We start from the raw sequence: 16,826 nt of genomic DNA, 5'->3' as shown, positions 1-16,826 counted from the left end.
GTAAGGCAGGAAGGAGACCCTGTGCCCATAGAGGGAGGGGGCTGGCACACAGTTCAAGGACATGTAGGGACTGTGGACAGAGAAGTGAGAGCAGGAGGGGAGGGACATGTGGGATGCGGGATAGCTATGTGGGGGCCTGGCTGAAACTGAGAGGAAGAACACACAGGAGACAGACTCGTGGGGTTGGACACTGCCACAGACAGGAGAAAACCAGGGACCAGGGACTTTCTCATAGTACCTGAGCAAGAATGCACGGAAGGTGAGCAGGCAGGTGGCTAGTACAAGGGAAAGATCTCCTATCTCTCTCTAGAGATCTCAAGATAAGCCACTGATGGAGTGGAATTGGTGCGGTCTCTCTGTGTATGAGCTCTACTTTAACTTTTTTTTTTAGTTTGTTTTTTTTGGGGGGAGGGGGGGAGTTCAGAAAACCACAGAGAGGAAAGAAAAAGAGTGCATGCTCAAGAGTGAGCGTAGTACACAGTAGTATACAGTAAAGTTAGCATAGAGTTTTTTTGGAATGCACATTTTTTCCAGAATTCTTTATGTAAAATTGCACAATGCAAATTTACATAAAGCAAGAACTGACCGTGTGTTTTACAGAATTATAATTTCAAATAGTGTGATGTCAAAAACATGCCACCACTTCAGGGGATTCATTATTTGTACCAATTACAACTATGCCTAATTGTATTCTTAATAAATGAGCAATCAATGAGCATGTATTTATTAAGCACTTACTATGTGCCAGACACTACATTAATGGCTGGGGATTTAAAAAGAAAACAAAAAACATTGTTCCTGCCCTTAAGGAGCTCACAGTCCATTGGGGAACACAGCCTGCCTGAATCATAGAGTACACAAAAGGATTTAGATTGTGAAGATCTTTAAATTCCAGAGGACTTTTTTGATCCTGAAGGCATTTGGAGTTTATTGAAATAAGGAAGGAGATGACCTGATCACGCTTTTTTAGGGGATTACTTTGGCAACCAAGTGGAAGATGAAGCAGAATGAGAAATGAATAGAGGGAACGGATACATAAGAGATATGAAGATAGAAAGGACAAGACTTGGCAATAGTTTGCGTGGTGAAAATCAGGAGCAGAGAATAATACTGATATTGTGAACTTGACTGACTGGGGGTACCGTAATAGGAAAGTTTAGAAGAGGAAAGGGTTTGGGGGGAATAAGTTCTCTTTTGGACACAGTAAATTTGAGTTGTGTCAAAGACAAAAACAAAAACTGTAGCTCAGGAAAATTTAGTATAGAGGGAGAAATTGGAAAGGGCACAGGACAGAATCTTGATTAATGGATGAATAGCCAGCAAAGAAGGATGATGAGTGCTCGTTGTGATATCAGAGCAACCAATATCAAAAACTGAAAGAAAAATGGCCAAGGGGAGAAATAATGACCAATAGTGTCAGAAACTTTGGAGAAGTCAGAAAGGATTTTGAGGCAATATCATTAGATTTGGCAATAAAGAGATCATTGGTATCATTGAAGAAGGCAAATTCAACTGGATGGTGGAAGTAAAAAAATAATAATTATAGGCATCAGGTGTACATGGTGTTCTTAAGTTTAGCCAAGAAGGGCGAAAAATGGATTGGATGATAGCTAGAGAGAAAGATAAGATCAGATCAAGCAAATGTTTTTTAAAAGTGGAGAAAGATTCAGATTGACAAATTTGGGGGATGAATGACAAATACTAGAGGGGGGTATGGGTTCACCATTATTAGGTCTATGCCAAAGAAACCAACCCATACGTATGGAAATTCTTGTAATAGCTCTTTTTGTGCTAACAAAGAATTGGAAATAGAGGATGCCCATCAGAGAATGGCTGAACAAATTATGCTATGTTAATATGATGGATTACCATTGTGCTGTAAGAGATGCTAATGATCTCAGAGAAACCTGGGAAGACTTGTGTAGCTGATGCAGAGTGAACATAATCCGGAGAACAATTTATACAATGATAATTATATTGTAAAGACAAAAGAACTTTGAAAGACTTGGGGACTGGTCATTGTAATGACCAAACACAATTCTAGAGGCTGCCCACTTTTCTGACAGAGAATTGAGGGAGTACAGGTTGGAGCATATTTTTTGGACATGTCCAATGAGGGAACTGTTTTGTTTGACTATGCAGGTCTAACGTGGATTTTGTTTTGGTTTGCGGTTTTTTGCTTTCCTCAGTGAAGGGAGGGAGAAGATAGGAGAACAACAAATGCAGACTTGCTGACTGGAAAAAAAAAAAAAAAAGACTGAGGGAGGGGGCAGAGATATGTTTATAGCTATTGGAGAAGAAACCAGTAGAGGAGGAGAGACTGAAGATTATCAAGGCGGGGAGACGGTGGGTGTTATGCGTTATCAGATTAACACCCTGGGCTTCTAATGAGTCTTATTCCTAGAATAGATCCAGGGCCTGGAGTCGGTGATCAGCGTGTGGCCTCTAGACCTCAGGGGTAGTGATGGAGTCAGCACAGGACAGGGTGGAGCAGAGGGCTAGAATGTTAGTGGGCTTTTATGACCACCTGCAGGCCTCCTTCCCTCCCTCCCCCCAGTCTCCAAGTCAGACTTTGTCAAGCATACAGACCAGCTGGTAAATCCTAGGAGAGAAGCTGCCCCTGGAATTTTGAATTCCGAGCCTCCCTCTGAGGAGGATGGTGGTGGGGGGGACTTTGGGAAAGGAGCCAGGATGCATGGGGGGGACTGCTGAGGTGGGTGCTGGATGGCAGCAGGCAGTTAGGTTGTTTGCCCACTGGGGGGCAGTCTTACCCTGTACTTGTCAAGAGTCCTTGCTTACAAACTGGGAGTCATTTGGTTTTAAAGTTTCTTGGCTGTTCTGGCATTTTTAATAATGTCAAACTCTTGGTGACCCCACTCGGGGTTTTCTTTGCAGAGATAGCTGCAGTGGTTTTCCATTTCCTTCTTCAGCTCATTTTTACAGATGAGGAAACTGGGTTAAGTGGCTTGCCCAGGATCACACTGCTAGGAAGTTTCTGAGGCAGAATTTGAACTTGGGAGGATGAGTCTTTTCTGTCTCTAAGCCAGGCACTCCTTCTACTGCCCTCTGTTCACTCACTGGAGAGGAAAACGGGAATAGAGAACCTTAGATTAGCCAAGGAAAGCAGCCTTTGGGCTCTTTAGAGAGCAGTCAGTGATAGCTGATTTGTGCAAAACCCCAGGCTTGAGTCCTCTCATTTGATCCTCCCAGTCACCCAAGGAGAGAGAGTCCTTCAGGGGAGAAATTTTAGTCTCAGGAGTGATTGGCCCATGGTTACCCAGCCAGTGTCTGAGCCAGAGTTCAAACAGGGCTCTCTTCCAGCAGGATGTTCTGTTACACTGCGCTCTTGGTGAGCTATCTCTTTCATTTTACAGAGGAGGGAACTAAGACCTGGAGGGGCTAAATGAGTTGTTCGGGATCACACAGATTAGCCCCAGAGCCACCGCCCAAGTCTGCATCTCTTGGCTTGCTTTGGTGCTGTGGAGCTTTTGGAGGAACGGTGGCTTGTGCCTCCTGAGATCTTATGAGAGCCTAAGAGCTGTCATGTTTCAGTGGGGACCGTAAATAACATTGGGAAGAGGTGGTCCAGGGCAGGGAGGGGGAAGAAAAGATGACTGTAGGGGGATCACTGCCAGGGGGCTCTGTTCTTTCCCCTGCCTCCTTTCAACTGCTTGTGCTCTCCTGTCTCCTCAGGGATGGGGACCACTACGATGCCCTAAGGGATTGCCTCCGAGCCATCTCCCTGAACCCATGCCACTTGAAGGCCCATTTCCGCCTAGCCCGTTGCCTCTTCGAGCTCAAGTACGTGGCTGAGGCCCTGGAGTGTTTGGATGACTTCAAAGGGAAGTTCCCAGAGCAGGCCCACAGCAGTGCCTGTGACGCTCTAGGCCGAGACATCACGGCTGCTCTCTTCTCCAAGAGTGATAGTGGTGAGTGAGCTGGCCGACCAAAGGCCAGAGCAGGGGGCTGGTGCTGAGGGACAAGGGTCTGGGTCTCCCTTTCCTGACCAGGTTCCGAACTAAACCCAGTGAGGTATGATGAGCTCCAGGTTGGGTTGCTTCCTGGCTCCGCCAGCCCCCACTCCTCTTCCTGGTCTGAGCCAGGTATCCCCAAACACAGCTGCCCCCATGGAAACCAAATGAGGGTAGAGTCAGGTTGGGCCTTGAGGCCTAAGCCCTACAGGAGGGATCCCAAATGTTGCCAAGATCACACAGTCCTCAGCTGCAAGCACAGATCTTGTATGTGAGTCCCCCACTACACATCTTGTTCTATGCTGGTACCTGTGTTGCTGTGGAGGAGGGAGCCTTGGCCCACTTTCTGCGTGATCTTAGCAAAGTGTTTGGTCTCTCCTGGAACTTGTCTGATCTGTAAAATACAAGTGGCAGTTCCGTTTGGAGTGACAAGTGTCTAGCATGTATAAGGCACTAAGGATATAAAGATAAAATAAAAACTTTGACCACTTCTCAGGTTGCTTACATTCTTTGGTCAGACCAGCCTTGCCTAAAGTCTTGGGGCTGGAGATATCTGGGTGTTAGACATTCTTTGATTGATCTAGAAAAATATACTTGTTCAGTGCTTTTCGTCCTTTCTCTCATCCCTGGAAAATACAAATGATCTCTGAGTCTGACAAGAGTATTGATAGTGACTTTTGAACATCCAAGCCCTGATCCTGGCAGCCTCTAGAAAAGAGGCTTCTCCCTACTGTCATCCCTGTGACTGTCTCCAGTGAGTCAGGCCTGCTGTCAGCCAGCTCTTGTCCCCTGTGTCCGCCCCATCCAGAAATGTTCCTCTGTGCCCGCTCTTGTTGAGCTCTGTCCCGGCACTGAGTCCCAGTCTTGTCCAGAACACCCAGGCTCAAGGCAGAGGGGTGGGAATAGGCTGCTCACTGGCTCTGGCCCCTTCTGCCCGCAGAGGAGAAGAAGGGAGGCGGCCCCGTACGCCTGAGGAGCACCAGCCGGAAGGACTCCATCTCAGAGGACGAGATGGTGCTCCGGGAGCGCAGCTACGACTACCAGTTCCGGTACTGTGGGCACTGCAACACCACCACCGACATCAAGGAAGCAAACTTCTTCGGCAGGTCTGTGAGTCACGGTTTCTTCCACTCTGAGCAGGCGACAGGAGAGCAGAAGCCTCCAATGCACTGGGCTATTTCCTTCCCCTGAAGGAGCACCAGGGAGCATTCCTAGGGCCTGGCAGCTGGGCAGATCCGAGTGGGGCCCATGGTAGGGAGGAGAAGAGCCTCCCTGTAGCGAGATGGTCTCATTTACTAATAGCTGCTCCTGGGCAGGAATCCTGTGCTCGGGGCTGGTGGAGCTTCAGTCTAGTAGGGAGGGAAGACCCACGAACAGCTGTCCCATGAGATCCTATTGTGCGGTGCTCCCAGGGGCACAGTAAGTTCTGGTCAAGCGCAGAGACAGGGAAGCCTCGTTGTGTAATCCTTGAACATTAGTGAAGCCTTTTGCATTTGGCCATGCCGACCTTTTTTGGGAGGAGGCGGCATTTGAATTGGCTTTTTTAAAATGGGTAAGAATTCATCAGGTAAAGTACAGGGAGGACATTTCAGGCATAGATACAGAGGTGGGGAGAGGGAGAGAGCGTTGCTGGTGGAGGGGAGCACTTCAGCAGAGAGGGAATTGGAATTAAGGGATATGGCTTCATGCTCTTCCATCTCTGGGTCAGCAAAATGGGGCCAGCAGTACTCGGGGCACTCAGCTACACAAAATGGGCTAGCCTTAGTACTCATTACCAAAATAGTGCTGGAGAATAAGGGGAGACTCTGGGGCTCAAGTATCTTTTTCTTCTCCGGCTCTTTCCTCTACTACTTAGAGTACCCTCTTCTCTGCTCCTCCAGTCCAGGTCCCCACAGCTTCTGGAATTGAAGGGACTAGGTTGGGGGAGAGAGGAGTGGGATGTGTTGTGAATGCTGGCTGTGACTCCCCCCAAAACGAACCACCTCCTCCTTTCCCTCCGCAGCAATGCACAATACATCGTCAGTGGCTCAGACGATGGCTCCTTCTTCATCTGGGAGAAAGAGACCACCAACCTGGTGCGCGTGCTGCAGGGGGATGAGTCCATTGTCAACTGCCTGCAGCCCCATCCCAGCTACTGCTTCCTGGCCACCAGCGGCATCGACCCCGTCGTGAGGCTCTGGAATCCTCGGCCCGAGGTGAGAGACGGCGGGAGTGGAAAGGGTGTTTGGGGACCAGCTCCCGGCCCTGTGCCGTGCTAAGCATTCTCGGCCATCCGCCTCTCTGAGCTCTGAAGGGAAACCTTTGACAAACCGTAAAGCACTATGGCCTGAATCACAGCTGATGGCTTCTTATCCCCGTTTTTGCCGTCTCCTCAGTGGAATTAGGGTCCTTGAATCAAGGCCTGCAGTGGGTGGTGCTCCCACTGCCTAATCCTTGGAGATCAGCAAGGAAACCAAGACATATACCCTTTCCTGGGAGAGCCTCCAGCCCAGGAGGCTGACACAGATACAGGGGGAAGGGTCCCTTAAAAGGAGGGCTGAAGGAAGACCGGGAGGAGAGAGCCAGGAAGATTAGAGGGGGAGGAAAGCCTCAGAGTTCCTATTCCTTTCCAGTACAACTCTAGCATTATAATGGTGTTATCCCCATTTTAAAGATGGGGAACTGGAATGTGAGAAAGATGTTCTTCTGCACAGTCACACACCTGGGAAGCCAAGGAAAAAGTGTGGGATTGACTCTAGCCCTGAAGAAGGCTGGTGTTTGGATTCTTTGTGGGGGACCCTTACCCATTGGAGTGTCCTTTTTAGCCTGCCCCCTCCATTTCTTCCCCTCTTCTCAGAAAGCAAAAAGAATTTGCTCCCACTTCAATGGGGAAACCCAGCAGGCTCCATGAGGCAGTCAGGATGATTCGTGCTGAGTCTTTGAGATTAAAAATGGCAGCATGGCAGCAGGAGAGCCCATTGTCATGGCAGCGAGTCTCAGCTCAGGCCTTTGCCTTCAGGACTCAGCTTACTTGGGACATAATTCTCCCAGTTGGGGGACAGGGGAACTTGCTTCCCTCTCGACTCATGTTCTCCCCTTTCTGTCCTTCCTCGCCTCTCAGAGTGAAGACCTCACCGGCCGAGTGGTGGAGGACATGGAGGGAGCTTCTCAGGCCAATCAGCGCCGCATGAATGCCGACCCGCTGGAGGTGATGCTGCTCAACATGGGCTATCGGATCACTGGCCTGAGCAGTGGAGGCGCCGGGGCTTCTGATGACGAGGACAGCTCGGAGGGGCAGGTCCAGTGCCGGCCCAGCTAAGGCTCAGCCCAGGCCTCCTGTCTCCTCACAGACGAGGAGAGGAGGAAGAGGAGGAGGAGGGGTTTAGTTTTGGTTTTTCTTTTTGTTTTTGGGTTTTTTTATTCCCCTCCAGACCCCCTCCCCCGTTTTGTTTGTTTGTTTGGGGGTGGCGGGCGGGGGACGGTACAACTCCTTGGCTTCCAGACTCTCGGGGGTGATGGCCCCAGATCCAGAGCAGAAGCTTCTCCCAGCAGTCTCCCTCCTCCTGCCCCTAACTGCAAGTCCTCTGGAATCAGGCTGCTGGGAAAGGGGCTTAGGCGTGTGTGAGGGCAAGAACAGAGCCCCCGTTCCTGGAGCCCCTCGGTGACTACAGAGGGGATCACGGGGGGAAGGAGGAATCTCGGTTTGCAGGTGCCCTTGGCTGTGCTGAGCACCTGTCCCGAGTCTCTAGAGAACTGGCCTGCCTCCCCGTCCTCTGGGGTGGTCAGGTCGAGGCCTTTACAGAGCCTGGCGTCCACTTGATGTTCCTGCCACTTCTTTCCTGGAGGGAGGGTCCCGAAGTGTGCGAGCAGATGGAGGGAAAGCAGATCCCCCACCCCCAGCCCGGCTAGACTGCAGAGGCCGGCCCAGCCTAGTAGGAGGGGGCTCCGTGGCCTTCCCGGGTGTCCCGGCCCTCCACCCTCTCAGCAGCCTCAAATAACTCATTCCCTTGATCTTCCTGGGAAAGTGGTTGGGGCCTAGAGCCACTGGCCCTGGCAGAGAATAGCCTTTCACTACGCTAATGCCCCCTCTCCAACTCTGCTTGGACTCACTGTGACCTCTGTCCCGGAGCCTCCGCCCCGCCACCGCCCCGTCTCTTCCAGCGTCAAGGCCGAGATAATGAGGGCTCCTTGGTACCACCCGCCCCGGCCGGGGAGCTCTCCCCTCCCCTATTCTGTCCATTTTATGTTCCCTCTTGTGCTGAGCCTCTGGACACCAAGGACGGGACAGCTTTTTTGTCTCCTGCTCTGTAGGGGCCCCTCACCCTGTATGGACATCTGCACCTGCTGGTGGAGGCAGGGGCTCATTCACCCTCCCCCACATTCTTCTCTACCTGTAGAGGGCCACCTGGCCCAGACTCCCCCCTCACCCCACCCTGCTCCTTGCTCCTCAGGTCCTGCCCTCCCCCCTCCAAGCCAAGGACACTTGGGAAAGGTAGATGCCATTCTCCCCACCTTCCAGTCAGAAGGGGGGCACCTCTGAGCACTTCCCTGCCTCTGCTGGGTATCCAGGCTGGGTATCATTTTAAAATCCATTTCATTGTTTTAAAAGCAAAATTGGGGGAGGGAAGACGGACACTGAAGGTCTCGGGGCATCTTTCTGCTGCTTCACTCCCGGCAAGGCAGGGATGGCTTTTCCCCAACTTTCCCTCACCATCCCTCTCTTCCCTCCATCCTGCCCTCGCTTGGTAATGAAGTATATTTATTGGTGAAGGAGACAGCTGCTGCTGGGACTCCCTCTCCCCTCTGTGTTCCCTCACTTCTCTAGCCCAGAGAGTGAGAGGGGGGCAAGCAGGACCCCCTGGGAGGGGAGGGAAGGCCTGGCATAGCCCCTTAGCTTTCCTGCCTCTTAAGACCACACTCACTCTGCTCCAGCCCAGGGCCCCTTCCCCCACAGTGTGGAAGAAACACAAAAGCCTTACTGTCCACTTGGGCAGGAGCAGAATATTTTTGTTCCTCTGCCCCCCCCTCCCTCCCCACCCCCAGCAGAGTGAGGGTGATGATGCAATTGATTAAAAACATTTTGTTCTAGGTGTGGATGTGGAATTTGTGGAAGGGGAGGGGGGGGCTGACTCTGGTCCCCCACGGGCTTGCCGTGAACCTGCTGACACCAGCGGTTGTCCATCCGGGCCCTACTAAGGGCCAAACCGCACCCCCTCGCCCTGCTCGGCTCCCCATACACGAGTGCCCACGGGGTTTGCACTTGGCAGAGGACACCTCCAGTTCTGTACCAGCCTTATCCACATCTGTCATATTTCAGAGACTGACAGGAGTGCTGGAGGTGGGCAGGGCTGGAGGGAGCCTGGTTGGCATTAGGCGAATGGCCCCACACCCACAGCCATGCTCCTTCCAGAGATGCCCACAGCCGCTCAAAGGAGTAGAGTGCTCACAATGGGAGTCTGAGGCCTTGTCCAGCCCCAGGCCACATAGAAAGTGGAGAGAACTATGATTCTAGGGCCTGCGCATGGGACGTTTTCTACCTATCCAAGAAAAAGGAGAGGAGGCCGGCTTGGGATGTCCTTAGAACATAGAACTCCAGAGCCGGAGGGGGCCGAGAATTCACTTGACACTTTTTGCAGTGGAAGAAATTGTCCCAAGAGCAGCCAGTGAATCTGGCCAAGGCAAGAGCAGAGTTCTGGTTCCCCAACTGCCAGGCCAGTCCTTTTGCTGCATTGTGCCGTGTGATTCAAGTCTAGAGACTTCCCAGTGGAGAGCTCGCGCTTCTGGTGGAGGCTGGGCCAGCACTAGTGCCCCATGATGAGTGGCACAGCCAGACCCTAGTCCTCGGGCTCCTGGCGCTGCACTGATCCTATTGACGAATGCATAGCTGAAACGGGGCTTTAAGATTCACAAGACTTATTTCTATACGTTGTCAGGTAGATGTTGCTCTTGTGCTAGGGGAGCGGCTATGAGCTATGCGATCACTTCTATGGCCTGGGTACTAGCCTTGATGGACATATAATATTTCAGAGCCTGGCACTTTGGGGCAGGGGACAGTGCTGCGCCAAAACAGTGCTGCCCTAGCACTAAGGACAACGTGGAACTTGTTTTAGCTTGACTACTTCCTCTCTAAAGGTGAGCAGCTGCAGCTGCAACCAAAAATAGAAATCAGCACTTCAGTGGGGTTTTAAGATTCTGCCCTGGCACCTTTGCAGTGGCCCAGAGCTTCTAATTCTTAAGGCCTTAGATGACAAGCTGGGGAGTTAATTTTTTGTCCTGGGGGTACTAGGACCAGTGTCCCTAGATTGGGCAGCCTGTTCCCCCCCCCCCTCAGATGACGTCCGTTATTCAGCTGCCTTCAGTCCAATATGAGGTTTGCATTAAGTACCTAAAGTGTGCTAGATACTGCTGGGTATAATAAAAAGACAAAACCCTCCAGAGTGTTTTAATAGGAGACACTAGCATATATGTCACTAAATAAACACAGCATCTAGTTCAAACAAAATAGAGGATACGTTGCCTGATTGAGCCCCAGAAGTATAGAGTCCTTCTGGTCATAGCTAGCCTGCTGCTCCTGACCTGTCCCACTGCCAAGGAGCCCTTTAGTGTGGAATATAAAGAGCACTGGCATCAAAAGATCTGAGTTCGACTCTTGGTTTTGCTGCTCGCTTTCTGGGTGACCTCCATCCTCATCTCCTCAAATGAGAGGTTGGTGAGATGAGCTCTCAGGTCCCATCCAGCAGGAAGGGTACATGAAGCTAAAGTTCCTGCTGCTCCTATAGATGAGAAGTAGGTGGGGATGGGAGAAGTTCATTGGAGCACCAGGAGCTCCCTGCTGCCAATAGTAGTGCCTCTGCCCTTGTATCATAGGCCAGGCCTTAAGTGAAGCACTGGCTGCTCTAACCTTGGGCCAACACAGCCCAGCTTATCTATAGAAATACACAATCCATCTTGAAATGGGGGGAACATTTTGTAAACCTTAACCTGCTACATAAATGTTACTCATTAAACAAATATATAGTAAACATTAGGCACCTAATATGTGCAAAGGATACACGTACAAAAATTTAAAGCCCCTACCCTTAAGTGGTTTACTATAAAGACAGCATAAATGTTAACACAAACTAACTTTAAAGGAGGAAAAATGCTAATATCTGGGGAGGTAAGGAGATGACAGGTTATGCTTTTAAGGAGTCCATGAGATCTGTAAGTAGGGAGTTGGAGCTCACCTGTGCAAAAAGGATAAAGGCCAGAAGCAGGATGTTCAGGGTATAGAACCCTTCTAGGACTTTTCCAACACCTTGAACTAGAAGCCTGGATCCTCAGGATGTCTGACCCCTGCTTCCTACAGGACACAAGTTTCTCATGTTCGTGACCTCCTGCTGATAGGCTCCCTATTGGTTATCCAATTGAAATCAATTAGACAAAGTTAACTAGCTTATTAAACCTCTAGGGAACAGTTGGAATGAAACCTTCCCTCCAAAAAATCTGACATGCTTTCCCATAACTATATACAGAGTCCTGGCAAAAAGTGGGCTCAAAAGCAAGTCAAAAGAGTAGCAGCTCTTGATTGGATGAATCTTACTCCCTAAACCCCCTCCCCCCCACAAAGTTCCCCTAAGGTGTACACGGCTGTTTACTGGGCCAGGTAATGCTGCACTTCTTGCCAAACTCTGTCACAGAGATCTTCATCCCTGAAATGCCTTTTCCTTAACACTTCTAATTTGTCTTGTTCCTGGTGACATGGTCTGTGGAAGGAGTGTCGCAATCCTCCTGGGGCTCAATCTGTGTAAGTGCAAGGATCTGGCAAAGAGTTTCCAAAGAACCAGTTGCCCAAATCTCCTTTTCTGATACACATAGCACCATACCCAGGGTGCCTAATTCAGCCAATTGTAATACATGTATATCGTCTGGCTTGAAGACCTGGTTCACACCTTTGATTCTGTAAATTAAAGAGGCTATCTCACCTGATAGAGCTTAGAAGCGGCTAAACCCAAAAATTTCATTTTGCAAATGAGATGGTGAAAAATGTTAACCTGTGACAATTGGCTAAATGCCTCAGAAGATTACCTTAATTGTTGACTTCAACCTTAGTATGAGACGGGGCAGAATCTTTGGGGGCCCCTGCCCTAACTTCATGCAACTCTGCAAAGTTGTACCGGGTAAATCTTCACAATTTAGGAATCATGTCATATACAGTGACATTATAATCTCCAGAATTGTCTGGAAACATCATTGATGCAAGTTCAATTTTAGTTGCCATGAATGTTGCCCATGATTGATGTTTCCCTGATTCTGCCAAGATACTAACTTCATGTGAATCAAATCCTACCCGAGAGAGCCATTGGTTTCCTTGTCCATCCTTGGAATTATTCAGCTCAAATGGAACTGTGGTCTCAATCTTGGGGCAACTTTTCCTGTCATATAATTAACTCCAGTTCTCCATGGTTATAAATTGCAGTCACAGCCACCATACCTCTTCATGACCCTCAGAGTAGTAGTTTTGAATTCCTCAAAGAGTGTTATTCCATGTTTCCATTGCTATAGAGCAATGATACAATGTTGGTATTAAAAAGCTTTGCAACTCCCCAAATGTATCCAGCTCTCTCTCCTATTCAACCCAGGGCTTAACTCGTAACCTGTATCGCCTATCCTAGATGTAGATACTAATGTCTGAATCCGGGTAGTAGATAGTTTATATCCACTTGGTCTTCCTTGTGTGGATGGTCAAGCCTTGAGTCGTTACAAATCTCTCTGAGGAGACTATACAGTATTCTGAAAAATGAGACTTTTCTCCAATTCTCTTTTATATATTGCTTCGACACTGGAGCTCCAGGGAAAACTTTACCAAAAAAAGCTGTGGTGTAGCTCATTTCAAGAGTCTTCCCAAGAGTGGGCTGACAGAAAATTCTAAAAAAAAAATTGCACTCTGTATAAAATAGATATCACAGGCCAGCTGTTTTCTCTATAACCACACATATATGCCTCAAAACACAAAAGGATATTAAGTGGGCATTAATATTTTAAAATAATTCAATAACAAAAAAAATATTACTACATTTTTTAGGCACAAGAACATCAGAGACAATTTTATTTACCTTAGCATTTATTCAAAATCCAAGCATTTCTAGCCTAGAGAGAAATTATACAAACTCACATAGTTTTCTTTCTAACCCTACCTCCTATCTCCACATGTGCTTGAACATATCTCTACCCCAAGACAATTGGAGTATTCCTATTCATAGGAATCTTGCACAAGAAAAAATACTTTAAAAAAACCTATAATATATTTAATTTTATTCATTATCTTGATATTTAATTATAATTTAATATTTAAAGTATGTATATATACTACATAAAATTTATTAAAAGATTGATTACATATTAATTTTGAGTTAATATTCCAGAACAATAATTTACTTCCATTGATCATTCTCTTTAAGGATTAAAAGGACCTCTTTAGAACAAATATAATCTTTCTACATAAGAGAAGTCTTGGGTTGATCAAAGATCAATCCCTTAGGGTGTGGGAAGGATCTAAATAAGATGAGAGCTAAACTTGGTTATCAGAAGTAAATGGAAAGTCTCTGTTTTATTTTCCTAAAGGGAAAACACTTGAAGGAAGTATTCTAAGTATTTTCAGTTGAACTAGAAAGTTTTAGTGTGTTTCCACGCCAGATCATTGTGACCTCCCCAAAATATAAAGCTGCTGGACAGACTTCACCTTCAACCTTCACCTCACACCTGCCCTGTCTAAGCAATTCCCAACATCTAGATCTTTGGGCCAGGCAGATAAAGGCTGTCCTTGATCATCTCCCATTGGGCAGTCAATACCTGATCAGGATTTCTTCACCTCTTGGTGGTCACCAAAGCCCCAAATCTCCCATTCTCAGGATGGCTGGTTACTGTTTGCAGATGTGCTCTCAGAGAAAAAATACAAATGAAAAACAGGCAATTAGTTAGGCAAGCACATTCTCATCATCATGTTAGTAGCTATCATTGCTGCTGATGGAGAAAAGAGGAGAGAAATATTTTCCCTGCTGGTATCACCTCAAAGTAATACTTGAAAATAGTTGAGAGAATGTTTCCCCTTAGTCACTATTAAGTGACTAGGAAAAGAAGAGAAGGGAATGAGCATATATATATATGTATATATTTATATAATAGCATTAATATTTCAGACGTAGTGATAAGCACCATATGTTATTTCACTTGATCCTTGTAGCAACACTGGGAGGTAGATTTTATTATTTTATTAAAAGATTATATATAGATTACATATTATATAATCTTATATAATAATTATATATAGATTACATAAATTCGTATTAAAGATATCCCATCTTACATTTTACATTTCAGGAAACTGAGGCAAAGAGAGGGTGGTAATGTTGCTGTTGTTTTTAATGACTTACCCAAGTCCACATCTGCAATAAAGGGCAGAGATAGGCTTTGAACTCAGTTGCTATGGTTTCAAATTCAGTGCTCTTTGCTCTATGTCACAACTGATTGTAGAATATATAATAGCTTTAGGGAAGGGCAGGGTCAAGTGAAGGAAAGTAGTCTCCATATTTTGGGGGGGATCATACACCTCTATCAAAAAAAAAGGTTTGAGCACAAACCCCTAATATGCATTTTTAATAGAGGTCTGGAGCATGTATAGACTCCTCAGTGGTGGAGATGGCTTCCAGAAGCATAATGGGAAATGCCTTGGAAAGACGGGAGCATGTGCAGATGGTCTGGAGCTGGTTCCAGCAGACTCACTATATGGTGAAGGATGAAATTTCATGGCATGCTTTTTGTTTCATTCATATTCGGGGAGCTCAGGGGCTCTCTCTGCCTCTGCATCCAGTGAAAGACCATGTAGTCAAGACAAAGATCTGAGGGCCTTCCCCAAGTCCATAGCCCCTGAAAACCTCAGACCTTGTCCTTTTGTTCTTTCTCTGTTCTAAGTAAAAAGAATGGAGCGCCCCCATCCTCACAATATAGATCAGGAATATATTTATATAAATATATGTTCTCTATATATTAATATGTGGATATATTATTTATATAACATGTAGTTGATATATTTAATGTTATATATTTAATTTAATATTTAAAATCTATATTAAAACATGTATATGTATTACATAAAATTTATTAAAAGATTATATATAGCTAAGGCGACTGTAGGCGATGATGAGCTGAAAACTAGAGCCAACAACCTCCCATTGCTTGAGTTCTATATAATTTTGTATAGTCTGCAAATGATGTGATAAATATCTAAAAGACCCTTGGCAGGAAAAAAAAAAAAAGGTTCCCCACCCCTATAAAGCCTGGAGATTTTAGGTTGAGTATTGCAGCTAGTACAGTATAATTGCTTCAAGGAACAAAAGGCATCTTTCCAAGATTAATACTTGGGATTCCAGCCCTACAGAAGGCCTCACTCAGTTAAAATGGCTCTGAATGTGACCTTGATAAGACCCAATACTTTGGATAAACTGAACTAAGTTTTGAGCCTATTCCTCCAAAGACCAAAATGGTATAGACTAGAGAAGAATATACTCTAGAGGTATTAGGGAAAATATTTGTATGCTTATTCTTGCTTTGAATAGTTTTTTGTAAAAAAAAAAAAAAAAAAAAAGGCTTTTTTGTAAAAGCCAATTGGTGTTAAGTGGTTAAATGGAACTGGGATCCTAACTTATGGTCTCCCTAACAAGGGGGAATATAGGCAATGTAGACCCCAAATCAATGATAGTAGAGAAAAGAAAAGCCCCATCCACTTATGGTTCTTTGAAACTTTGAGGAAAATGAAGGTGCCTGACTTTGGGAAAACATATTAGAGCATACCCACTACATATGCATATTTATTAATTTACAAATTGTAAACATATACTATTGTATTAATAGAGAACCATTAGAGTTTATTGAGAGTCAGACCTGCACTCTAAGGAAAATAACCGGCAGCTGTGTGGAGGATGTATTAGGGAAGAGAAACACTTAAGGCAGGGAAGCTACTGAAATAGGTCAGGTAAGAAGTGAAGAGGCCTTGAATTAAGTCAGTAGCAGTGAGATATATTGTTGTTTAATATACAACATCATGTAACTTATTCCTTAGAGAATGGTGGAAAGGAAAGAAACACGTTCTAGGTAACTTCAAACTTTTTTGGAGGGCCTCCTGCATTTTCCCAAGCCTAACTTATTTCTACTACTCTTCTCCCTCTGTGAATCTATTTCTCTCCCTATGAGACAAGGATCTCGTTTCTTCATCTGAATACATGATCTGATTGTCTTTACTAGCCCTGATCCCAATGGGATAATCCACAAATTCCCCTCCAAATTTAGGTTTTTCTGGAAAATAGTATGATCTAATCAATTTTTTCCTAGTAAACTTATTTACTTTTAATACCCATTACTTTATGAATCACGCTGGGAGAGAAAAATCAGAGCAAAAGGGAAAAACCATGGGAGAGATAAAAAAAAAAAAAGAAGAAGAAGAAAAGAAAAAAGAAGTGAACATCGCATGTGTTGATTTACATTTAGTCTCCTTAATTCTTTTTCTGGCTGCAGATGGCATTTTCTGTCCAAAGTCTATTGGGATTGCTTTGGATATGGTCTAATTAAAAGGCTAAGAAAGAACAGCACCAAAGTTAAAATCCTCTTGGGCTTGCCTTTAAGGATAGGATCCATAGAAATGAGCATTGCCAGTGATTGCAGAGACAATTAACCCCACTAACAGTCTGGGAGTTTGGATACCTTTGCCTGGAGGATTGCAAGGGGATTTTTCTATACATCAGAAAGGGTGGGAGAGTGGGGGAGGGGGCAGCTAGATGGTACAATGCATAGAACACCAGTCCTGGAATCAGAAGAACCTCAGTTTAAATCCAGTCTCAGACA

The 16,826-nt window shown here is 46.2% G+C and overlaps 1 protein-coding gene across 3 annotated transcripts in view; it reads left to right on the top strand.

Moving 5' to 3' along the window:
• The window catches only part of WDTC1 (WD and tetratricopeptide repeats 1), a 66,378-nt gene extending 57,340 nt beyond the window's left edge, over positions 1 to 9,038 (top strand). For all 3 annotated transcript variants that reach the window (XM_051988089.1, XM_051988085.1, XM_051988088.1), the window contains 4 exons: positions 3,694 to 3,929; positions 4,912 to 5,077; positions 5,974 to 6,166; positions 7,072 to 9,038. In XM_051988089.1, the coding sequence (XP_051844049.1) occupies positions 3,694 to 3,929; positions 4,912 to 5,077; positions 5,974 to 6,166; positions 7,072 to 7,269 (793 nt within the window). In that variant the 3' untranslated portion in view covers positions 7,270 to 9,038. The remainder of the gene's footprint in view (positions 1 to 3,693; positions 3,930 to 4,911; positions 5,078 to 5,973; positions 6,167 to 7,071) is intronic.
• Positions 9,039 to 16,826: the final 7,788 nt, after the last annotated feature.

This window comes from Antechinus flavipes, chromosome 3 (genome assembly GCF_016432865.1).
Source record: "Antechinus flavipes isolate AdamAnt ecotype Samford, QLD, Australia chromosome 3, AdamAnt_v2, whole genome shotgun sequence".
In the NCBI taxonomy this organism is placed as follows: Eukaryota; Metazoa; Chordata; class Mammalia; order Dasyuromorphia; family Dasyuridae; genus Antechinus; species Antechinus flavipes.
The sequence above is the reverse complement of the archived record's forward strand: the minus strand, read 5'-3'. Positions and strand labels throughout refer to the sequence as shown.